The 26357-nt window shown below is 40.3% G+C and overlaps 1 protein-coding gene across 14 annotated transcripts in view; it reads left to right on the top strand.

The window, feature by feature from the left end:
* The window catches only part of SMARCD3 (SWI/SNF related, matrix associated, actin dependent regulator of chromatin, subfamily d, member 3), an 85149-nt gene that overhangs the window by 49984 nt on the left and 8808 nt on the right, over nucleotides 1-26357 (top strand). For all 14 annotated transcript variants that reach the window (XM_061449656.1, XM_061449653.1, XM_061449652.1 and 11 more), the window contains 4 exons: nucleotides 11189-11311; nucleotides 22977-23099; nucleotides 24915-25010; nucleotides 25527-25628. In XM_061449656.1, coding sequence (XP_061305640.1) covers nucleotides 11189-11311; nucleotides 22977-23099; nucleotides 24915-25010; nucleotides 25527-25628 — 444 coding nt within the window. The remainder of the gene's footprint in view (nucleotides 1-11188; nucleotides 11312-22976; nucleotides 23100-24914; nucleotides 25011-25526; nucleotides 25629-26357) is intronic.

Raw genomic sequence — 26357 nt, 5'->3', positions numbered from 1 at the left:
AAAGCTTACAGGTCTTTAAGGACCCTCCAAGCACAAGAGCAGTCTGTCTTGATATGCAGGAAAATGAGCAGATTTATGAGGAACCCAGCTTAACTAAGCAGGGAGATCATGGTGGAGGTCCCAACATCAAAAGGCAGTATATAAGAGGTGGAAGCAGGGATAGGCTGCAAAAGAGGAATTTAAAAATTTTACCTGGACATACAGTATCAGGAAAGTCAAAGCTCAGCTGGAGTTGAGATTTCCAAGGGATGTCAAAGGCACCACGAAAAGCTTCTTTTGTTACACTTGTAATAAAAGGCAGACCATGGAAAATGTGTGCCTGACACTGAGTGGTCTGGGTGATACAGTGACAACAGAGACATATTAAGTTTGAAGTACTCAAAGTTGCCTTTGTCTCAGTCTGCGCTAACAATGTCTTCCATACCTCTGTGATCCTTGAACATGTTCAAGAGGAACAGCCAGCAATGGACAGGGATTGAGCCAGGGATTACTGGAGAAGAGGTCTCCCAGTGACTAGAAAAAGGCAGTCACTGCACCTATCTTTGCAAAAGGCCGAAAGATCAATTCCAGGAACTGCAGCCAGTTGGCCCTCACTTTGGTCTCTGGGAAAATCACAGAGCAACTGCTCTTTGAAACACATTTCTGAACACGTAAAGGAGAAAAAGGTAATAGGGAACAATGAGCATGGATTTACTGAGGGTGAATCATGCTTGATGAACCTGACTGCATCCTCTGATAAAATGACTGGGTCTGTGAGCAAGAGGTAGCAGTAGATATAATTTACCTTGGCTTTAGCAAAGTTTTCAACACTGTCTCCCATAATAGTCTTGTATCCAAGCCAACTTGGTCTGGATGCATGGACAGCCATTTGGCTGGATGATTTGACTTAGGTGGTGGCTAATGTGTTGTGCTCTACTGGGAAAACAGTGCCAGGCTGTGGGGGTACTCTCCTGGCAGCAGTTAAGTTTAGCATTTTTATCAATGAAGGAACATTGACATTGACATGGAGGAAGCAGGGGAGTACTTGCTTATAAAAGTTGCAGATAACATCAAATCATGGAGTAGGGGGGAACCAGCTAATATGCTTGGGGACAGGCTACCATTTAGGGAAGCTGGAATGAATCGATGGAACTTTATGAAATTCAGTGAGGTCAAATGCATAGTTCTTCCTTGGGAAAGTAGGGGGCACTAAGCATTTGCTGGTGCTGCCTGGCTGGGAGCAGCGCTGCTGGAAAGGCCGTTGAGGCCCTGGTAGACAATGAGCTGAGCATGCACAAGAAGTGTGCCCTGGCAGCAGAAATGACTAACAGCATCCTGGGGCACAGCCAAGAGATTGAAGGACTTGATTACCTCAGTACTTGGTAGCTCGCACCTAGAGCACTGTGCTTAGTTTTAAACATTAAAAAAACGTTGGCAAACTGGACCGACTGCAATGAAGGGTTGTCATGTTGGTCAGAGGGCTGGTTCAGCATGTAAGGAGAGACTGAGAAAACTGTCCTTGTTCAGCTGGAGGAAGGATGTCTCCTAACAGCAGCTTTCCAGCTTCTAAGAGAGGATGGTCAAGAAGATGGAGGCAAGCTTTTCAGTGGAGGATGGCAGGAGAATAACAGCCATCAAGTATAAGCTGAAATAGGACAGGAGCTGGCTATATGTATGGAGAAACTTTTTCATAAGAGGACAATCGAGCACTGGAACCCAGAGAGGTTGTGGGGTCTTTCAAACCACAACATAACCTCATTGTCGACACTGCTTTGAGCAGAAAATTGGACTAGAGACCTCCCAACATCCCTTCAAGCTGGTGTCTGTGATCCAGCTGCTGTTCCATAGAGCATCTCTAGCAGAAGTCTGCAGAAATGTTGCTTTCACATGCCATCTGACTCCCTGCTCTACAGCTGATGCTTTCCAAGATGATCGCCTTTGTTGTCACATCTCCAGTTGTTTCTTTGGACTGCATGCCTCAGAGGTTTGGCTGGGTCATAAATGCTGCCCAGCCGCTGAACATAAAGGAGCTACTGAATTGCTGTTACTAGAACTCTGAGAGTAACTCGTAAGGAAGCCTCATAATCCTAATTCATAGATGTGACTTATAGCCTTCTTTTATGTAATTAAACATTCAAATATAAACAGTGTGGAGCTTAGGTGCTTAGATGTATTGCTTCTATCTGCCCATGTTAGTCAGTGCTCATAACTGATTACCAAGAGTGGCTGGTGAATAACTTGCTCACCTGTTGCTTGTAGTGTTGCAGAATCTTCGTGGTTTTGAATGGTATCTGCATGTGGCCATAAAATTCAGAATGGCACAGGTTTTAATTGCTTTTGTCATGTTACTGGACTGTATCATTGGCTCTGTGGTAGCCAGTCAGAAATCTTCCCTGAAACACTCTCTCTTAGGGATCAAGACTCGCAAGGTGGCACAGAGTTAGAATTTCTAAGAAGTGTCAGCCCTTACCTATCCTTCTTTGACTACCATAGAAGCCTCAACAGTGAATTTTGTCAATAAGCTATAGGCTAAAGTTTCTTAGCAGTGAAACTGTCCAGTAGTTGGTAATTCAGACTTTAGTCATTGTCACCTGTGAAAATGCTGCCTTTGAAATACTTTTTTTGATATATCTAGGTTGTGTGTGTTTGCTGTAGGTAGCAAAAAAATTGGCCCAAGAATTGGGCTTGTCAAGCTTGGGGAACAAGAGCCTTGTCTTCTGTTACCTCTCTCAAAGATGGAAATTACAGGCTAGCCTAATTCTAAGGAAATAGCCAAAGCTCTGTCTGTTAGCGTCTGATGGTTTGGGGTTTTTAATTGAGAAAAAAAAAAAAAAGGCTAGTTGCTGAAACTGTTTTGTTTGTCCCTGCTCAGGTAGGGAAGGATTTAATTGTTCCTACCTGAAATAGATCTCATTTGTTTTTTTTTTGAGGGACCTGTAATGAAAGCTGACTTTCACTTGGAAATAAACATCAATGTGAAGGGCACACTCTTATGTATCTGTTTTTTGTTGTTGTTTGGTTGTTTTTGGGGGGTGTTTTTTTTTTCATTATCTTTAGTTTAAACTCAAGTTATGCAGGTCACAGGATGGTGTCTGTCTGCTACATACAATCTGCCTGATCAAGAAGGATACAAAGCCTTTCTCAGATATCTGGAAGAAGCCCCATGGTTGCAGGCCCTCATACTCATGGGGAAGCTTTTACTACCCTGAGTTCTGCTTTGAGGGCAGCAGCACCGGGCACAAGCACTGCAGGAGATTCCTGGATTGGATTTGGGACCATTTCTTGACACAGGCAGTCAGCAAGCCAACAAGGCGAGATGCTCTGCTGGACCTGTTACAAAGAAGGAAGAGCTGGTTGGGGATATGAAGGTCATAGAGGACAAAGGGGCTCAGAGAAGCTGGCTGAACTTCCAAGGACAACCTCTTCAAAGCAAAGGGGAATGATCAGACCAGAGTGCAGAAAGTTGATCAGGCCTGGCAGGAGGCCAGCAGCGTCAAGCAGGGAATTCCGAATTGGCTTCAAATGCAGAAAAGGAGTGTATGGAGGTGTGAACGGGACTGGCTTACCTAGCAGGAACAGCACAATGGTGCTCAAGCGTGCAAGTCTGAAATTAGGGAAGTCAAAGCTCAGCTGGAATTGAACCTAGGAATGGATGCGATGGGCAACAAGAAAGCCTTCTGCAAGTGAATCAGCAGCAAAAGGAAGACTAAGGAAAACCCATATCTTGGTCTGGTTCTGCTGCTCATATCAAAAAGCCATGGAAAAGGCCAAGGCACTCAGTGTTGTCTTTGCCTCTGTTTCTCATGGTATGCCCTGTCCCCAGGCCTTCCAGGTGCCTGAGCCTACGTCAGGGTCAGAGCACAGCTGTTCAGAGGGACCTTGACAGGCTGCAGAATCAGGAGGGCAGTTCAATGTCTAAAGTTCAACACAGGCAAACAGAGATTTCTGCTTCTGGATCAGAATAACTCCATGCAGTGGTACAGGTGGGCATCAACTGGGTAAAGTAGTTTTGCAGGAGAGGATCTGAGGGTCCTCAGAGAGAATGAGTTTGTGAGGTAAGCCAGCTGTGACAAAAGCCAACTACAAAATGGGCTGTATTAGGACAAATGTTGTCATCAAGTTGAGGAAAGAAGCTATTTGCTATGCCACACTTGTGAAACTGTGTCTGGACTTGTGGGCAGAGGACCACAGAGACATGATATCCTGTCAGGCTGGATAGGTGTGGGGCTCGCAGAGGACCACCAGGATGCCTGGGGGCTGAAGCACATGCCTACCAAGAGAAGCTGCAAGAGCTGAGTTTGTCCAGCCTTGATAAGAGAAGGTGAAAGGGAGAGACTGCTGGTAACTGTCACTGCTGTGTGGGATGATGGAGAAAAGGCAGAGCCAGCCTCCTCTTGGAGGTGCACAACAGTAGGATGAGCAACAAAATATTGGAACAGGCTGCCAAAAGAGGCTGTGGGATGTCCATCCTTGGTTAGAGACATTCAGAACCTGACTGGACAAGGCCCTGAGTAACCTGATACAATTTGAACCTGGTTTACGCAACAACTGGTTTGCAGGACTTCCAGAGGTCTTTCTGATCCAAATTATTTTTGGATTCCTAAGGCTTAAGCAGTTGTCCACCACATCATGGCTTTTCCAGGTACTCTGTGAATCCTTTGTGTCAAGGGTACTCTGTGAATCTTTCATCAACATAACTTCAGAAGTTCAAACGGATTGTTGCTAGGATGTGGGTGACTTTGGTGTTTGTCTTTTGTTGGAGAGAGCTGTGGTAGGTGCATCTGATGCGCCTTGACTAGCAAAGAAGTGCTGACTGCCTTGACACTGAGGATTTGTGAAGATCAAGAAAGGCTGAACTGTATATAGACCTTTTTCTACTGTACAGGAGTACTCCTATAAGGGCTCCACCTGAAGAGACTCAAATTCTTTCAGAATTCAGTATCCTACAATGTTAAGTTTATGGTGGAATGGGTTATACTCTTGTTGGCAGGAAAGATTACACATACAGTCATGCTGGATGTCAATGAGGCTGACACAGATCTATTTCTTAGGTTTGCTGGTGGCCACACTTCAACTGGGGATGCTAATGAAAACCCAAACAACCCTTTTTCGAAAACTTTCTATGCCAAAAATGAATTTCTTAGCTCCTATGTTTTCTGATGGCAGAAGTCACAGAAATGATTACATTTATTATTCAAAACAGAGGAATCAAGAACTAACATGTTTGCTATATGAGAATATTGGAGATCTATGTTTTGTAGTCTGTTTCGGTAGTGTTAATAGCATGGGAGATGGCTTTGTTCTTTCCAGAAATGGGAAATGTCACATCTGTTTCTGTTTATGTGTCTGCTCCTGGTTGTGTCAATGGCAATGAGAGAAACTCAAGGAAACCTCTGTCTCCAGCTTAAGCTCAGGTTTTCCATCACTGACAGATTTTTTTTTTTCTGTCATTTGATATCAGTATTCTTGTCTGTTCTTTATGGTCTGCATACTTGTATATCAGCTCCTTAGAGCTGTGTGAAGAGGTGTATTTAATTTTACTAGAGAGTGGCAAGCCTTCTTATGGAAGGCTTTGAAAAGAAAGGACACATATTTGATCTTTTGGGAGAAGATTAAAAGTACTAATTTGTTTTGAGTGCCATGCAACTAGTCTGATGCTATCATGAGGACTTACTGCTACTTTGGTTTGTTTTTGTTTAACTTTTACATGACTCTTATAAGTAAGAGTGTATGTAATTTAAAATCACTAGTAACAAAATACTCCCTGCAGTCTTTGTCACATTTTTTCAATATCTGGTTACAGTAATTCCTAAGAACTTTTGCTTTATTTCTAATCTGAGCTAAATTAACTGGCTTCATGACACCTTGTATTATAAAGGGTGTTTTTCTGTCTGCTAATCATCTCAATAGCTTTTCTCAGAATTTTCTTGAGTTTGTCAGTAGATTTCTTCACTTGTGACTCTAGTGGTTTTTTAGTGATTATGTTACTGCCAAGCGTAGCAGTAATTATAAAATCCTTACTCGTGCTCCATGTCTTCCTGCTTATGTAAGAACTTCAATGGCCACTTCAGGCTACAGTGGTGTTCTGGGCTATTGTTTCTTCTCCTACCGTTTCCTATTGTTCTGAGCTATTGTTTCCTTCTCTACCATTTCCTATTGTTCTGGGCTATTGTTTCCTACCCTACCATTTCCTAAGTTCTTATAAGATTTCCCTGGGAAGCCATGAAAGTCCCCATGCTGTAGCTGTGTCCTACATCCTTTGCTTCCAGGTTGGTGTTTTGTTTTTTGGTTTTTTTTTGTATTTTGTTTGTATTCAGTTATTTGTATTGTTTTCTTTCTCCCAGATCACCATGGTATGGATGCATATCCCTGTCCTTTTCTTTATTTCTGATTTCCCTATCCTGTGTCACTTGTAGGTTCTGTTTGTTACGTTCAGGTTAAATTAGAAGTCACAGAACCCTTCCTCTTCTTTATACCTTGCATCTTTGTCTGTTTGCTGCTGCTCATGCAGGTGACTTTATTAACTTATCCACAATGAGTTTCAGTCACTTTCATCAGTAGCCATGGTCTCATTAGTACCACCGGTACAGAGAAATTACTTGCTTCGTTGTGCATTCTTTTGTGGTTGTTCAGTATTGCAGCTCAGCTGCTAGCATGCAGCTCCATCAGCAAACTTGGAAAAAGTCTTTGCTGAAGTGTCCTCCAGTCTTTTCAGGTCATGATTAACTAAAAATTGTACAGCTTTTAATGCATTTATGTCTCTTGTCCACTTCTGGATCATTTTAATAAAAATGCCAAGTCAAAGTAGATGAAAGATGTAAGGTTTTGTGTATCACTTGGCCACAATGAAGACAGAATCTTTGTCTTTTGTGCCTTTTTTCAGCTTTCTTGGGCAATACATGGCCAGTGTTTGCTTTTTATCTGTATGTCACTGGGAATTCCTCAAAAAGTTCTTGTGAAGAATTGTATCCCTAAGGACCACTTGAAAGTCTAAATTATCTGTTTTACTTTTTCCATTATTTCTGGCATCTTTAAGGAATGGATGGGACGTAATTTTCTTGCAGGAGAGATACAGCTAGGTCTCTTGATATTTAGAAGACTAAATTTGGAATTCACATGATGCTTTTTAGTACTCTTCCAGCCACAGTAGTAATTAGCTTGGAATGGACACACGAGATCAGTTTTGACATTATGTGTATCTTTCTTTATAGCCTTGGAAACTGAAGCAGAGTTGTTTCTTTGGTGTACTTGAGAGAGTTTAGTCTAGATTTAAATGTCCATGACTGTATTTCATAACTAGGAAATGTTCATGACATTCAGCTTAAGACATTGTAGGGAAATCAGAGTAAAGCTGTCTAAATCTTGCTTGTGTCTTTTATCTGCACATAACAAGCTTGTCTGTCCTGGTTCCGCATTTCTTCTTTGCTTTAGTTCAAAATACAACTTCCTGGTTTTGTTCCCATAACTCCATGACTATAAACAGATAAATATTTTATCTCATGAAACTCTTTGCTAATATTTATTTGATAATGAGACAGCCAGAATGAAGATAACATTCTAAATAAATTTACAAATGCACCATTCCCCAACACAATTGCATTATTAGGATGATGATGGTTTTGATGGGGCTAAGTAAGGGATAGGACTAGGAGTTAATGGGATGTCAAAGTAAAAAGAGAAGGAAGAAATTTTTGAATTAGAACACAGTTTTTTTCAGAGTTGGGAAGTGAGGACTGGGCATTCTGCCTCTGTGCTAAGGATTGCTGCATTAGGTGACTGCTGTAGGTGCAGAGGAGAAGGGGAGAATACAGTTCTGTTGTTTACACAATATTTTTTTATGTTCTCTTCTCTGCCTGACAGCTGCCAAGTCCAGTTATGGATCACTCACAGCCATTCCACTTCTTGGTGACAGGCAGACAGCAAAATACAAATTCAGAGTTGGGGAATCTCCCTTCCCCTCTGGATGATTTCCTGCTCTCTAGATGAGGAATGATCTTTTTGTTCCCTGCCTGGGCTTCTCTTGCTCTCTCTGTTAAGTTTTACATTGTTTGAGAAGATCCTTGTACCCCTACCTGAGTGAAGACGTCTGAGCACTTTGATGCCATGTGCAGCTTTGTAAAAAATAAATCTTGTTCAGCAAGCCTACCTTCTTCTGAGGAGATCACAGCATTCTTTGATAACAGAAATTGTGTTGATACTGTTGGATTTCTTCAAGCCGTTTGATCTGTTACCAACAAGGTCTTAATTAAAAATCTTACAGCATAAGTAAGACTATCAGTTACCTTAAATTAAAAAGTCCTTCACTGTCAATTTGGAGACACATCAGTGAATGGGTCATTTCCAGTGCTGCTGCCCTCAAAATGGATGTCAGTGTGGTTAAAGTTTTCTCATGAGGGCCTGCAACCGTGGGGCTTCTTCCAGATATCTCGGAAGGGCTTTGTCTTCTTCTTGATCAGGTGGTTGTAGGAGATGCCCCTTGCAGTGTCACCTGCTCCAGTGCAACTCTCAGCATTTGGATAAAGCCTTACCTAGTGTGACAGCCTTCCAAGCTGTCATACTGTGCCATTCATAGACATTATCCCATGATACTTTTCATATTCCAGAAATGAAGTGTTGCAGCTGTTCCCTGGTTTCTGTTTCTGTTTGATAAGCCTTGCACATTTGTTTGCAGGCACATGTGGTGGGGCCTCTACATTGTGCTGCTTTTACAAGGAAATGGTGAGAGTGTCTCCCATCCTGCTATTCCCTGCACATTGTCCTCACTGCCCCCACTTATAATTTTTCCATTCTTTTGTCACTGTCAATGAATAATCAATGGAAATCAAGGGTAAAGGTGCATGATTTAATATGTTCTTCTTGATTTTTAGATTTTTGAAACATTTGCATTTTCACAATTGGAAAAAAAAAGAACCCCTGACCTCTTGAAAGACATTATCTTACTAATGTTAATAATAATCTATTCCAGTTATCCATATAATTCTAACCTAAGGTTTAACATACATAGCCCAGTATCCTGTCTTCACTGTGACCATACCACATACCTACAGAAGAATACAAACACAGGCAAGTGCAGTTCTTCTCCTCTATACTCTTCTAAGCTGCAGCCATTTGCAGTTCAAGGAATTATATGCAGTATTATCTTTGTTGTATGTATGCTTTCTTAACATCTTATAATTTTTAATACCAGTTCTGTTATAGTTTTGAATACCCTTTCACTTTCATGTGGTAAGATGTCAAAGTGTAAAATAGAAATATTTATTGACGATTACTGCTGTTTCTACAAGCTTCTTAGAAATTTCATTAGATCTTGGGTCCAGTATCCTGCACACTAGCTGGAAAGCTATGACAACTATAGTACATGCTTAATCTTGAGGGCTGTGTAGGCCAGCAACCTGCTTCATCGTGTGCCTAGGAGTTCATGAACTGAAGCTATTTTCTTAGGTTCAGAATTTTTAATTGACTGCAGTACAGCATGATTAATTTCCTCTATGCAGAAGGAACTGAGGAATCTTGTCTTTTGTGTGTGACAGGATAAAAGCATTGGGGTATTTTGTTGGGTCCAAGGATTTGTATTCTGTGTGGGTAGGGAGTATTGCCTGTCTTTGTTCTGCAAGCTGTCTGGCAACTCCTTGATGTTTCCAGGGCAATGCTTGCTCTTTATGCTTCAGTCTTAAAAATGTTCATGTTCTTTTATTATTTTGCTGATACTAAGACTTTTTGAAAGGATATAAGCAGTTAAAAATACAGAGGTTTAGCTAAAGCTGAACAGAGTTTTTGGCTCCATGGTTTTTGCTTCTCCAAAGTGTCAGTCCTGCTGTAAATAGAGTATCTCAAACAAACAAACAAATGAGGTTGAAAGAAGCATTTATTTGATAGTATTGATCAGTCTAAATACAGGAGAGAAGAACTGTTCCTCTTCAGGATGAAGAAGAAAAGTATTAAGGGAAATGTATGAGCAGGATGAAGAAGGTGCCTAAGGAATGCCTTCCAACTGCTGCTCCAACTATGCAAGAAGGTGGCATCAAATGAAGCTAACGGATGGCAGGTTGAAAATGAGCAAAAGGAGGTACTGCTTCACACATAGGTTCTAGAACACTATGCCTCAGGCTTTTGTAGGTACTAAAGGGCAACAACTTTCAAATGCTGTCAGAGACACAATGCTAGGATAGATGACAGTTGGGATGACCTTGTGCAATAGTTCTTGTGTCCTTGCAGAACAGGGTGAACAGGTGTATGCGTGGTGTCTCGCATAGGTGTTTGTGTCTTACATCAGATTAAAACTGTCGACTTCTGATTCTAAAGCAGAATAGGAATATGAACTACCTTTTAATTCCTATAGAAGTTTTGTAAAGGTTAAATATTTTAGTTATATAAGTGAAAGCTAGAATGAATATTGTAGAAATAGGCAAGGCAGTCCAGTAGATTTATTATAATTAGTTACAGTTCCTTTCTTTTATGGTTTGCCTGCATGACTTACTCCCAGTTAAGAACAGACCCTTTAATGTAAGGGTGTACTTTTCCATTTCCAAGCTCAGATCATTAGGTCTTCCACCTAACCTACTTCATATCACTTCTTCTGCTAACTTCTTTGGAAAAGGGGAAATAGAAATGGGGTTTGTTAATTGAACTAATGTAGTTTAACTAGTGTATTGAAATATCAGTAAAAGTTGGAAAGATCCTAAGGTGACACCTTATAGCTGGTCATGTTGAAACTTTGATGTGAAGTTCGATTTCATGTCAGCCAAGAAGATGTGTTGACTAAAGGGCAGTTTTTACTTATGGTGGATAACACTTGTTTTTAAAAAGTCAACATGAACATGCACCCTTTATTTTTAGTCTAGAGAGAACCAATACTTTTTTTAGTTTAAACAGGACAAATTTGCTGTCCTTTGTCTTCCTAAGAGCAGTGGCTCCCAGGCTGCCTGTAGCTAAACCTCACTTGAAAAAAAAACAACCAAAGATCCATGATTCAGACCTTGTGGATTCAGTTGGGTCTTCCAGAATTCATTAGCTTTAGTTCTGTGCTCCAGCTTTACAGTCATATGCTTCTATTATGCCACTGAGACCTGCCCCACTAATGGGGAACTACTTTAGGGGTAACTCCTTGTGAGCACATCTGTCTAAGGTCTGGGAAAGTGTCGGTATTACTTCTCTAGAACATAGTAGATTCTTGCTTCTAGTGCTTGGATATTCCCTGCTTCCTTCTCAGATCCGGGAGCTGGTTCCTGAGTCCCAAGCCTACATGGATCTGTTGGCCTTTGAACGCAAACTAGACCAGACCATTATGCGGAAGCGTGTGGATATTCAGGAAGCGCTGAAGAGGCCAATGAAGGTACGTAATGAACATTTTATACATTAAGTTAGGGCAAAAAAAGTAATCCTTGTATTAAATGGTGGAATGATCTTCCCAGTAAAAGTCCTGTTAACAGGTCAGACAAAGCTCTTAAGAATAAGCAGCTGGGGAGCAGCATGCATAGAAAAGTGGTGGGGAAAATTCTGTGGATATTACCACCTCTGTCTTCTGAAAGGCTTTAATAAGGAGAATAATAGCTTCTGGATAAATAAACACTGGCTTTGGAACTTTTTATTAGAATGATTAAAAAGAAAGTAAGAGATTAGAGGGGTGTGCTAAAGAGATGTATTAAATTTCCCATTAGAACTCGGTCATAAGCTAAACTTGTGGAATAATAAAACATATAATGGGAAGAATGATTTACAGGAAAATTATTAAAGATCCTGCAAAAATATACACATTCACATAGTCTGTAAAAGGACGATTTATGTAATGAAAGAATGGATGGCATTTTCTGCAATTTCTATTAGATTGAGCCCAGCACTTCACCATACATAACACCCTACTGAAATGGTCTTTTCCTAAGTTTTCTGAGTCTATTCAACTGGATCACGGAAAAGTTTAGGTAGGTGGAAACTGGAAGTAATCTAATTCAACCTCCTGTTCAAAACAGGGTTGTCAAGGCCTTGTGGAATTTTGAAAATCTCTACGGATGGAGGTTTCACAGCCTCTTCAGGCAACCTATTCCAGTGTTTGGCCACTTTCATTGTGAAGAATTTCTTTACATTTCTGTGACTGTATTGAATGCTCATACTCATTCATATAGTAAGTCCTGTAGTATGAATAGCTTTGCAGCTGCATGTCTATTGTGAAGTAAAGCTGTCATTTTTGTCTGTACCAGAGTAATGGGTATCAGCCCAACTAAGATCAAGATTCCATTCTGTTTGTCACTGTACAGGTATGTGATAAGATGTGGAAGACTTCTATCTCTGATGTTTTTCCAGTTCTTATATATGAAACAGAAAAAAAAATGGAAAGAGTTAAATTCCATTAACATATCTATTTATAGGTAGGAAGTGAAGTGTGGGTGCTTTAAATCACAAGTTTGTAGTCAAAAACTGTCGCATATAATACATTGGACTGACTCTTGGAATAATTTGCCTTAGCTTCTTAATGTCTGTGGAACACCATTATTTTAAACTACCTAGGAACTTGGCTATGTTTGAAAGTAATAGAAGACTTAGACTTGCATTGATAAATCTGCAGGAAGATTCTTATTCTGTGGCAAACTCTTTAACTAGGGAGTTGACCAGTACATGAGCTTCCAGCTCTGAATATCCAGAGATGTCCAGGGCCCTGTAATGGGGAAGAGTCAGGAGGCACAGCACTCTACAGAAACTATAGACAGAAAATTCCATTTCCATCTAGGGCTCCGCAGACATTTTAAATATCAGTTACTCAGCTAGTTAACATCTAAAGAATGATCAATCAGATGTTTTTCAAATTCATGTCTAGACTTAGCATGTAGCAGCTGTGAAATTCAGGACCTGTCAAAAGAGAGCTAAGCCCAGATAATTTGAGGTTGTTATGATGTTAAGTGTATTCATTTTATTATAGTTGGAGCATTAGTAACAGCAATAAAAGTTATCTCTACATTTCTACCTCCTATCAAAGCTTTTGTAATTTTGAAATATTTGCCTTAAAACAGTGGTTCCCAAGCTGGGATTGTAATCCTGGTAAAAATTTAAATTTGTCTGAGGCATGTGATAATATGTAGGGAATATGCAAGACTGCTCCGAATTACCAGTTGTGATTGCACTTACCATATTGGTCACAGTGATTGCGTTGTAGCTAGAAACAGTCTTTGGCAACCACAGGTTTATGGTCTAGTGTTGCTGACTTTTTTTCTGTGAAGACTAATTATTCTGGAGAAATTTTAAGGAAAATGTTTCAATCACTTTTGATTGAAGACAGTGCATAAAATTTGCTTGGCCTTTTGGTCCTACTTGGACATTCTGTGAACAGTTGCTGTGTTGAAACAGATGACAGCTGTGGCGTTGCTCAGAAAGCAAGGAGACTTAGGGCTTGTGAGGTTGGTTGAAGGTGCGGAAATGGCTTTCACCACCTGGCAGCTCACTTTATCACTGTTAGCAGCCCTTCTCAGCTCCCAGCTTATTCACTCCAGATGCTGCCTTGTCTTTTCTCTGCTTTTGGGTACTAGCATGTTCTCTTCTGTTAGTCCTGTGGCTTGGGATACATTCTCGTCTGCAGAGTGGTATTTGCTGCATGCCACACATTGCAAGTCCTTGCACTGACCTTATGGAAAACTCATGCACTCAGAATTCCATAAAGGACTTTTTAAGAGGGAGTCAGGCAGACAGGGCTGTTTGACTTCAGTGTGGCCAGAGGTACAGATATAGCAAGCTCCATGGCCTGAAGGAAACAGAAACCTCATGGCTCAACTCCAAACAAGTAGATGTCATTGAAGAAGAATGCATTACTGAAAATCTGGACAGCTAAGGCCATGGTGGACTTTGGGAGTGGGATTTATTTGGCTAAGTATAGACATCTACATTGTATTTGTTTATATGTAAGCTAGTCACTCTGGACTCCCTTTATAGTCAAGAGATTTAGTCAGTGTGGGCAGTGGCGTTCAGGGCACAGTACAGTAAATAGTAGTAGATGTTTAAAAGAATATAGATAAATCATGCCCTAAAAAGCACCTGTTTCCCTCCGTTGTCTAAGCCTGAGATAACTAGTTGTGGACATAAACATAATTTTAAGACTGAGATGATTTTCATATCAAGGTCACCTGGCTGAGAGCAGAGCATCTAGTGACTCATCCCACAAGCAAGGCTCCTGTTCCAAGCCCTGGCACCACAGATGATATTTTGTCTCACCCAAACAAGGGGCTGTCACTCTTTCACATCCAACTGGTGGGGGATATAGACCAGATCTGTGTGTAGTTTGAGTTCCTCAAACTAAATATTCTTTCCCCACTTTGAGGTTTTTAAGATAACTGAGGAATTACTGTTGGATTGCTGGCAGAAGGAAAGTTGCATTTTGTTTTTCTGAAACAAAGGTTTCTTCATGATCCTCTACCCTCCAGGCAAACTGGTTGATCTATTTTTTTTTTTGCTCTGTATGCCTTGAGCCACAGCACACTCAGATCTGTATCTGAGTTCTAGAGTTCTGTTGTTGTAAGAGACTCTCATCTTTGCTGTGTACTCAATTCTGTACCTGCAAGGGATATTCTTAGGGGCAGAAGAATGAATAATATCTGGGGATTTTTGTGTCATACTCTGAACCCTACTGGCATTGAGCTCCTGGAATCAAACCTGTACTCACTTCAGTCAGCAAATGCAGTTGGTATCATTTACTCCAAATTGAACAAAGCATTTGATTCATTCTTCATGAGATGTTATGGAAAAAGAGCTGGGGATTACTAAGGAAAATTTTAGGTGACTGAGAGCAGTGGCAGCTCTATCACTTTTTAGCTATTGTAGAGTCCCCTCTGTACTTTGACGTCTGTGGCACATGGGCAGTGTACTTCCTTTTCTGTGGTTGTCATGTTGGACTTGGCGCTGGCTGGGATTAAGTGGAGGAATTCCTGCTCTAAAACACTTGCCAACTGATTTGAAACATCATTAAAAGTGATGAGCAATAGAAAAGTCCTAGTATTGCTGCAGAAGTCCCTAGTGACATCTGACTTGTTAAAGCTGGAATACAGTGTCAAAATGAATGGTTCAAACTAGAATGATAATGCAAAAAAGCGCTTCTGGAACAACCTAGAGAAAGGAAGATTCACCTTGTGTATGTCACTTGGCTTTCATATGTGAATACGAAAAGAAGAAAAGGGAGGGACTGGTAGTGGCTGCCTTTTAGATGGAGGGGAGGAAAAGTATCAACAGATAGGCTGAATGACAATGTTGGCACAAGAACAAACAGGGAAAAGGTGCCTGAATAAATGTAATTGTCAGAGAAGACTCCAAGGAGAGGGAAAAGAGATTTCATTTTTGAAATTGTATCTTCATTGGTTCTGAAATGATACAGACCTGTAACCTGGACTTACTGTTGCTGCCAGCTCAGTGACCCCAGACCCCATCAAGCACTACAGTGGTTTTCATAAGATATTTTAAAGCTCTTCAAGGTAAATGTCTGCACAAGCCATTTAAAGTAGAAATATGTTGAAGGTAAAACAGAATTTATGCCAATTAAAATTTAAACGCAACAATGTATTGAGGGAATTCTATTAGGAATTTTCTTGTCTTTATCATCAACGATAAAATTTACAAAATAAAGAAAAAAAACAAATAGCTTGTAGTTTCCTGAAGTGTGAGGACATCAGTCTGCAACAGATACATCCTTTAATTAGTATGTGGTTATATGTACAGAGAGTTGAGTTGTCCTTAGTCTCAACATGTGTCACCTCAGAGTCAGTGGGCTTTAGATGAGTCCACCTCCTTCTGGGTACCCTGAACTTGGTCCTAGGAGTTCCGAGGTTGTCTTCTCTGGACTGATCTGGGACTTCTTACACATGTTATTATTGAGAGGACTGAGTTGCCAATGGGACCACATTAACATGTGTTACTGCATTTACTGGCTGGCTTACTGCCTGGATAGTTACTTATTGGCAGAGCCTGTGCCCACAACCTTACCATGCTATGCTGCTTTTAACTAGTTAGGACTGAATCAAGCCACTGGGTAAAAAGTTCCTCAGCCTTGACACAAACAAGCAGAGTGTGTGCATTCTTAACCCATCACAAACTAGCTGAAGTATTTGATGAGAACATGATAAAATCTTGCATGATCACCCTCCCTCTCCACATGCAGTGGCAATAGGAATTATGAAGCTCGTGTGGATCAGTGTCCTTACTAATAGTGACCAGTAACAGGATCATGGATTGGCTGGGGTTGAAAGGGACCTCTGGAGTTCATCTTGTCCAACTCCCCTGCTCAAGTAGGGCTACCTAGAGCTGGTTGTCCAGAACCTTGTCCAGATGGGTTTTGAACACCTATAAGGTAGGACATCCCATGGCTTCCCTGGGTAATGGGTTTAGAGGGAGTTTGTTTTGGTGAGGGTTTTTTTGTTGTTGTTGTTGGTTTTGTTTGTTTGTTGGTTTTTTGTTGTGGTTGGGAGGGGGGTGTGTTTGGTTCATTTTTAAGAGCTTTTGACTTTGGTCCAGCCCACTGGTAGTTCAAAAATAGACCAATTGTGACTAATTAATGTGCATATTTATGACAACTAGAGCAAGATATCAGAGATGTAATAGATATTTCATTATGTCAAGTCTTTAAGTCAAGACTGGATATCCTTTAAAATGAGCTGCCCTGTTTGATGTATGATTAGGTACTGTGTTGCACAGGAAATTAAACTGGACAATAAAGTATCTTCTGCCTTAAAAATCTGCAAATTCTAAATCTGTGTTCTGTGACAGCGAGTTCTATGGGTTAACTATGGTTCATTATGCTTTGTATAACATACATGACATACTTCCGTTGATCAGGTTTGAATTTGTATCTCCTTCTTTAGGTCAGCCTATATTTTAAGTGCATCTTTCACGTTCTTTAATGTTCTCTTTTCTTACGTAAAAAATTCAGTACTCCCAATCACTGTAGAGAAAGAATAATTCAGTGCACCTACCTATTCTTACCACCCATTAGTATTTTTCTTCCTGAAAGAGTACAGTATACAACTGCCAGATAAGCTGCTGTAACTGATTTTTTTAGGCTATTTTTCATACTATTCCCCATTTTATTCCTCTATAACATTTGTTTGACTTTTTGGAGGTTTGCAGGGGTTTTTTAGTTGAAGTTTTTCTAGAACTGTCTACAGGTGTTCTTCGTGTGTTAGTCCAATTTTGAACTCGGTAAATACTGGGTAGCTCCTTCATGATACTTGTTTATTCTACCAAGTCACTGATTTTCCTGCTTCAAGTTGGCCATTTTTAAGTTCTTGTCCATCTTTTCTTGCCATGAGTTACCTAACTAATCTTCGCCTTCTACAAATTTTGACATACCTGATTGTTGCTACTCTGGATGAGCGATACCTCTATATTCCAGTTCTGATGTGGACACATTTGATTCTTTTATAATGGTCAGACTTAAACACTTGTTATTTCTATACATTGTTGGTTTTGTCTCCTGATTTCTAGTCTCCATGCTGTTTTATCTTCCTCTGTTCTTTTTGTTTCCTAGTAAGTGTGGGTTTTTTTATTGTGAGAAAAAGTAACAGTTACTCTATGTGCAAATGCAGAAACACAGATGTTAATCTTTCCTGTGCTTTATGCATGAGGTTTTTTATGCTGTATTGATGTACACAGAAATCCATCCTTAAGATGTGCTTAGAAACCTGTTAATACAATACTATTCCTAAGATCAACAGCTAGATTTCCTTGATTCATCTTCTGATAACTTAGTTTGTTTGAAAGCCCAAGCGCAGCTTCTCTGGAAGTGGCCTGTAAGTACTGTGTCCTACCTGAGAGGTCACTGAAGGAAGCTTTAACTTCAACATTTAATGGAGATTTGTCTTGGGGGTATCACGCAGAGCATAGTATCTTCAGATGGCTGGATTCTGATTTGAATTTTAAGGATATAATGCTAATGGAAACTGACACACCCCCCCCCCCAGAAAAAAACCAAACAAAAACCAGGCAGTATAAACCAGAGGTAGTTTTCTGAAGAATTTGATGGATTTCCAGCATTACACCTCTTTACTTAAACTGTGCTGATTTGTGTGAAGATAACATTTAAGAACTTGGAGAGAAAAAGCTGTACTGCTGTTCCAGCATTCCTGTCAGCCTCCTTTTCAGATCTGTTTTGTTCCACATGAGCTTTCCTGACAATTGTACTGCTGTTGTAGCTGAGACCTTTGCAATAGTTCATTGCTGACATGCCCAGTCTTCTGTCACATATGTGTCTTTTTTTCAGGAAGAAATTTTAAGTGAAATACAGTGCTTTTTGGGGAAGGCATCTCTTTTTAATATGACTGCCATTTCAGGTTCATTTTGTTGAAGACAAGTCAAAGATACATCTTAAAGTTGTGTATCTTACACTTGGGGAATAAGCAGATTAAGCATTTATTGATTTTTGTTCAAGAGTTATTTGATTCGCAGTGTTGATCAGGTCTCTGTCAAGTTCCCCCTTGTTAATTTTTTCTGTGTGGCTGGTAAAGTTTCAGTGTGTTGGGAGAGATGAAATGTGATGCTTTCTTCTTGCCCTAGAGCTGCAAGTTTTCTCTTTAGTTTTTGCTCCAAGGTACTGAGAATCCTACCAGTAAAAATCAAAGCCACGGGTTTTGGTTACTTGCTTTTCTGTTCTCTGAGGGCCAACCATACAGAGAGGAGAATTGATTTTAGATCTGTGCTATTGCTAAGATCTATGCATTGCTAAGAAATTTGCAGAATTTGTTGAAGAGCAGTGCCTTCTTCCTAAACTACATTGCACTGCTGTATTTAAGCTGCACAATAACCTAGTTGCACATAACTGATGTTGTATCATTTCCTGCCTGGATGAGATGGAGATGGAAGAATACCTCACATTCAGAGCCTTCTGGATATGAACTTGGCATTATTATGGAAGCCAGGAGTACTGATAAGTGAACTGAGTGCAGTGATTTTGGGTGTGTATCTTCAACCAAGGGACTTTATGGTCTGTATATGGCTATATATATATATGTATATGGCCAGTGCCATTTAGGTCTTCTTGAGCAAACTTGGGTCTTGACTATATCATTTCTGAGCTGACATCTTCCAAGGCTGATCATCCATATGATGGCCGTGTAGCTGTGAGTGCTGAAGTTGTTACTCACTGAGTAATCTCTTCAGGAGGAATTCAGACTATATTCTTCAATGTCTGCCAGAATCTTGGTTCATCAGGTGAGATTGTAGTGTCTCAGCTTACAGGAGAAGAGTCATGGTACAGGAGAAGGAGCCGACCTGTAGAAAGAAAATGTTCATTTGTAGAGCTATGGTTCTGATGTTTTGCTGGAGATGTATTTTCTTTGAATGCCACTGCTCAAAGTATCTGTTATCACTGTTGGTGATAGGTGTATGTAGGGCAAGTTCAAGTGCAATTCCAGTTCCTGGAACTGGAAGAAGATAGTCAACCCCCTAGAATGTTTGGTGCAGAGCTGCTCCCTGGTAGCTTTTATGAGAAGCCAGTAGTGCTGGCAACACTTAGACGCGTAAGGAAGAAGAGGTAGTGGGCATTTTGGGAAAGGCAGAAAGAAGGAGAGATGGAGTAGCAACTCATAAGGGGACAAACAGGAGGTGGATACGTTGTCAGCAGCTTAAGAAAGGTAGTTGTGGAGGCTTGGTTGTTTCTGGGTCAGTATGGTGCTGTACAGAGGAGGACGTGTTTGGCTGTTCAAGCAGTGTTCAGGGCCAAATGCCTCTTTCACAGCTTTTTAGACTGCTTACCAGAAAGTCTCTGGCAGATCTGGCTGCACTCTGCAGGTCAGGTCTAGAGTTACTGGTTATGACAGCTGTGATGGCTGACACCTGTTTGCAGTTGCATTACTATGTAGGTTCCTGTTACAGGATGGTAGCTCAGCTGTAGAAAGGAAGGCTAATGTTTGTCATGTCCTGAGGTGTACTTGGCCTGGTAGAGCGCCTAGAGGGAGGGGACGTTGTACCAGCTGAAGTGCAGGGTAGTGTAGTCAGCGAGGCAAAAAGGATGAGGGACTACCTCCTTAAAGTAAAACACCAGAAGAAAAAGCAGAAATTTGGAGTCTCCTGAAAGAAGGCAATAGCACAACCACAGCTGGATCTTAAGTAATAAAAAGAGAGGATTTTCTGTGTCTTCCCAGAAATGACCTTTTCTGCAACCTCGGAAATCACAGAGTTGCTGGAATAAGAGCAAGCCTGAAGAAATGATCCATTTTCAAGGACATGTGAGCAGAGAAAACATGGTTTACAGATTATTTTTTTTTTTTTTTAAATTCCATTTTGTGTGGCAAAAGTGAGTTTTCCTTTATGTTCCCTTACTCTGCTTGATATTCTAATGAAGACTTTTAAGATTTTGAGTCTTTTTCAGTCTAAAAATCTTTATTTTAATAAAATATTAAATATAAAATATTTATTTTAATGAAGATTTTTAATAGATTTAAAGCCCATTTGCTATTGGAGTCCTCTTGCAGTTGTGCAATTGCCCTGTTTGATTCCTGGTAAGTCAGAAGCAAGGATCTTTCTGTGGTTGCATTTAGGACATAATCACTGCCTTAATAGTGTTGCAAATTTGCTGTACCTTTTGGACCAAAATCTGAAGACAGCCCGCAGGACACAGGTTGCACATTTTGCTTGTTGGATAGAATATCTTTGATTAGCAGAGACTAAAGACTCAGCATTCCACAGTACTTACAGGTTGTCAGTAGTGTCTCTAACATGCTGGAGTCAAAGAGTAAATGCTTTTTGATCTAAAATCAAGGTACCTAGAAAGTAGGGCAAAAGATAACTTTAGAGATAGCCATTATGTAGGATTTTTGTTCGTAATTATTCTAAGTTTCTTTCTGATGACAGTGTGGAAGAAGTGGGCTGATTAATAGGGGTTACAGTGAGGAAATGATTAAATTTAAGAGTTTGTTATTTAGAAGAAAACACTGTACATTGAAGAGACAAACAAATAAAAGATACGCAGACTCATGAGTTCGGCAGAGCAGGGAAAGTATAGGGAACCCAGCAGGAGACCAGTTCTGAAATGTAAGCTGCATCTGGCTTATGCATGACTTGAAAGAAAAGTTATAAGGAGTTAGTGAAGGCAAACAGTGGAAAGTATCAAGGAGAAGTATTTTGGAGTGGAGTTAGGCATTGTTACTAATTTGGTTTCAGGTGGACTATGCCAGGCAGCTACAGCCTGAAAGCTAGGAGAAAGAAAGACATCTACAATACTCAGATTTGAATAAGGATGTTATTGCAGAGGATTATCTTAGTGATGAAATGTCAGATTTCAGAGGAAACAGACATAGTTTCTACCAGATATGGGGACATACAAGGAGGGAAGGAGTTTCCAGGGTAAAAGGGAGAATGGTTATAGTGTCTTTGGAAATCAGAAGAAGAGGAAATGGAATCTGTGATATAAACTTGAAATATCTGTGGCGTATTTAGAATGAACTCATAAGGGTTCATATGTATATAGATGCAGTTTTGCAAATAATCAGTTGGGAGTAAAATTTAGGAACATAAAATGTGCAAGTTAATTTAAAGAGTTTTGAATTTAGAAATGTGAAGTCCTTCACAAGTCCTCTACACCAAATAAAGATTCTGGGACATTAAAATAAAAATCCCAAAATCTATATAATGAAAGAGCACTTTAGCAACAGAAATTCTGTAAGAAAGGATGAGAAAGAGTATGGATTCCCAGGAATATTTCACTACCTGTCTGCCTGTTCTTATCTGTGTCAGCTTGTCATTTTCTGGACTTACGGCACTTTTGAAAAACCTGTTTCCTATCAGTGCATACTATTGACACTCCATTTCCATCAAACCTTTCTGTCACTGTCTTTTTCCTCTTCAGCCATGTATCTCTGCCTCCCACATTCCTCTGTGCTATATTAGATTTTTAGTTTCCTGACCTGATGTATATGACTTCCTTCTTTCCTATATGTGTGTATGTGGGAGTGTGAAAGCTTTACAAGACTATTTCTTTCTTAATTTGTATGAAGGTTGTTGTGACTGTTTAACTTGACAGCTGTAGCCTTTTTGTCATTTTATTATAAACAGATATTTGAGTCCCAGTGAAATTTTTGGCAATATCTTTTCTTGAATCCATGCATCAGAGTTAATCACCACGTTTTCTGTATGGTGCACAGGAGAGAAGGGCACTGAGAAGTAACATAGCCCTAAGTCAGTACAGTGACTGAGAAACCTTAGATACCCTGTAAAAATTACATCAGGTAGGCATGATTGTATCTCTCACAGGTTTGACCACCTGGGTTAGGGGTGAAGCATGATGCCTTCCTCCACTCAGGTCTCACAGCAAGCTGGATCTGCAACATGTTTGATGTGGGTGAAAGGCAGTTAAAGAGGAAGGTTGGACAGGGCCTTAGGTGACATGTTCTGATGTGGTGTTCCTGCCCACGGCAGGGGTTTGAAACTAGATGATCTTATGGTCTTTTCCAACCCAAACCATTCTATGATTCTAAGGTTAGGCAGCCTGTGTGGGAGGTATAGGAAGATTATTACCAGGCTCTGCATAATGTTAGAATGAAGATGGGCAAAGATGTGTCCAGCACATAATTTGCAGCATTAGTTGTATTTGTAACTGCCATTTACAAATCTGAACTGATGCAACTATGGAAGACATTCATGTGGCAAGAGGTTTGCAGCTGAGTTTTAGCAGTCTAGCTAGGATCTAGACAGGAAGGGCATTGTATCATGCTTTTCTTACAATTGTTTCTCAAATATCTAATCCAGGAGTACAGGTTGTATTTCTGAGGCTTGTCCCTACCTCTGAAGCTTGGCCCTGCAACTTCCTGTCTTTCTCCACTTACAGTGGATCTTAGTATGTTTGTATAGCCAATAGTTTTTGAAAGGAAGTTTCAGATTCAGCTCTTCAGTATATTTTCCTATACATAACCAAATCTTAAATTCTGGTGCAACTGTACTAAACTTGCAGATTCTCTACTAAATGTATAACTATCACCTTTCCTGTGGCTTCCTCAGATCTTGGACTTAAAATGGATGTGTACTTTTCTTTTCTCTAACAGCAAAAGCGGAAACTGAGACTTTACATCTCCAACACATTTAATCCTGCAAAATCTGATGCTGATGACTCTGACGGCAGCATTGCTTCATGGGAGCTGCGAGTGGAGGGGAAGCTCCTGGATGACGTATGACTTACCTGTGCTTCACTGGGGCTGGCAAGGATCTAGAGGTTGTCCTGTGGGGTGGTGGACTTTACTGGGGACATCAACTGAGACAAGACATCTCTGAATGGCAGCATTAGCTTATTGCTGCTGGGAAGGTGCTGTGTCCAGCTGGAGTGAGGGATAAGACCATAATGTAAATGTTGGGAAGGGGCAGGGAGGGCAACAGACTTAAGGACAGGACAGGTATGAAGAGGTGGAGAGAATAGGGCTGAGACAATTCCCTTAAAAGATATGGCAGGGTTCAGGTCATGAGAGGTGTGCCTGCAGCAAACATTGCATCTTCTGAAGAGTACGATGACAAGGGGAGGTGAGGAGTTTACATTCCTAGGGAGGACAAGATGATGTATGGAAGGTGAGAGCAAGGATGGAAGAAAAGTTTTATCATTCTGAAGTCCTCAGAAACCTCAGTAATGGATTTAGCCTTCCTTGGGGAAGGCTGGACTTTCCTAGAAAAAGGTGTCATTTATTTGAATAGACTGGGCAAGCTAAGTATTTGATAAGATACAGATGGAGAGCATGTCTGTATGGAGAGGACAAGGCTTTCAAGGCATATCTCTGTCTGGAGATAACTGTACATGAATCAAAATCATAATCTTGCTGGAGGATGAAGGGGTGATAAAGTGCGACATCTGGAAATTGAAGTTAGACAGACTCAATTTAGAAATTAGAGCACATATTTTAACAAAGAGAGTCTTTATTGGAACAAAATAGCTTCTCAATTACTGGCAATTTTAAATTGCAGGAGGATGTATTTCTAAAATATTATCTGCATTAAATGAGAAGAAAATACTTGAAATCCTGTGGACTGTATTCTATGAAAAGTCAGATTATATATATATAAAGTATGATTATAGATATGAAATCATAGATATGTATATGTATATAAACTTCACAGTTTTTCATTCAGACAGTATGAGCTGTCTACTAAAAAATAACTGATAATTAAATCGAAAGGCAAAATGTAAAAGGAAATACTTTTACTTAGTGTATGATTAATCTGTAAAATTTACTGTTATCTGACAAATCAGACTAAGAAATTAACACTCATCAAAAAAACAAACTGTTAAATAAAAGGTATACAGCAGCCATAGAATCACAAAATGGTTGGTTTGGAAGGGGCTTTCGAAGATCATCTACTCAAACCCTCTGCTGTGGGCAGGGACACCTTCCACTAGACCAGGCTCCTCCAAGCCCCATCCAACCTGGCCTTGAACACTGCCAGGGATGGGGCAGTCACAGCTTCTCTGGGCAACCTGTGCCAGGGCCTCACTACCCTCATTGTAAAAAACGTCTTCCTTATGTCCAATCTAAACCTATTGTTTTTCAGTTTAAAAGCACTGCCCCTTGTCCTGTCACTACAGGCCTTGTCCCCTTCAAGTATTGAGAGGCTACAATAAGGTGTCCCCAGAACTTTTCTCTTCTCCAGGCTGAACAAGCCCAACTCCCTCAGCCTGTCCTCACAGGAGAGATGTTCCAGCCCTTGGATTAATTTTGTGGTCTCTTCTGGACCTGCTCCAACAGGTGCTTGTTCACATTACAAGCCAGTCTTTTCCAATAACATTAAGAGAGTAAGGGAAAACTTCCCTCAAGTGTGCACTGTTCCACTGCTGTTGAAATATTTGCATCTTACCCTGCATTTGTCAGAGAGAAAACTTAATTAGATTGATCACATCTGTGGTCTATATGGGAATTAATATTCAAGAGAAAGAGAAGGAAGCATAGAACACAAGCTAATATACGCAGCCTTAAACATTTCTGTTTCTTCTGCTTGTACAGCTCAGCAAACAAAAACGGAAGTTTTCGTCTTTTTTTAAGAGTTTGGTTATTGAGCTGGACAAAGATCTTTATGGACCTGACAACCATCTTGTGGAGGTAAGAAGGTCATGCACCCTTTGCGTATAAACCTGACACTAGCGCAGGTAAACAGCTTTGTTCCTGTTTTCTACCTTGTTTAAGTTCCCTTGCATTCATTATCTCATTAGAATACTTCGTGTAAAGTTTTCAAAGTTCCATTCTTTTTAAGAATTGTTTTCCTAGCAGAATCTATATGGTCTAAAACCATAGATGTGGTGGTGATGTAGTGCACATCTTTGGACAGAATGTACGAAACGATGAAAATATTGTGCACATTTTTCGTAACGAGTAAAGCTTGTTAACAGCAGAACAGCTTGTGCATGTAAGCTGAATTGTAAGGGCAGAGCGAGAGATTAATTGGGGGAGGGAGGGTGTTTTGTGGGTTTTTTTTTCCCTTTTCTTTCTGTTTTTTAATTAATTGCAAGATCTCCAGAAGGCTTGTACTAGTCTTATTCTTACATGGCATACTGTGCACCTCCATGGATATCACTGAAGAAAAAGACTGACCCTATTACTTGCTTTTTCCTTTGGCAGTGGCACAGAACTCCTACAACCCAGGAAACGGATGGCTTCCAGGTGAAAAGACCTGGTGATGTCAGTGTGCGGTGCACATTACTCCTCATGTTGGACTACCAGGTCAGCAGACTGCTTTTGGCATGGGAATTACAGCCACTGGGACATAGTGCAACAGAGCAAATTCATCCTGTCACATATATCAAAACCCAATATACTTGGGACTCAGAATGTCACATAGTCCATTGAGGTCAGAATGACACCAAACTGACAGATTATTTAAAAATTAAAGGGGACATATTAAACAAGTTTCTATTACAGCCTAGCAAAATACTGTTCTTAGCACTATGATAATTAGTATTTTTATTGTCCATCTGCAGAAAGAATATGTATTTCCACCTCACACTTCTCAAAGAATAGCCAGATAAGTTGCACATGAGTTATGGTTCTGTACAGAATTTCAAAGGAGCGGCTTTTGCTAGTGGTACCTGAACTGTGCAGCTGTGGCAGCCTTTTTTTTCAGAGCAGACTACACAGTGTTCCTGGGTTCTTCAGTTTTGATTACATTGTGCCCTAAACTGTCATAAGACAACAGTGCCCTGAAAGGGTTAGAGTTGCTTTTACTAATAGTAAAAGGTCTTGTTAGGCATTCCTGCTTCCTTTCTTTTGTCAGTATTAGTTCTATTGTACTAGTAGTATTTGTGGGCTGAGCCCAAACAAGTCAGGGAACTGATCCATTTGAAAACTAACAAGACTGACTTTGAAATTGGATCCCTGATCCCAGTCACAGGAAACAACAACAACAAGAATAAGTTAGGCAAAATTAGGTTATTCTGCCTTGGGATACAATGT

This window comes from Pezoporus flaviventris, unplaced genomic scaffold (assembly GCF_033815535.1).
Source record: "Pezoporus flaviventris isolate CSIRO_AGI_PZ_B2104156 unplaced genomic scaffold, CSIRO_AGI_Pfla_v1 ptg000007l, whole genome shotgun sequence".
In the NCBI taxonomy this organism is placed as follows: Eukaryota; Metazoa; Chordata; class Aves; order Psittaciformes; family Psittacidae; genus Pezoporus; species Pezoporus flaviventris.
The sequence above is the reverse complement of the archived record's forward strand: the minus strand, read 5'-3'. Positions and strand labels throughout refer to the sequence as shown.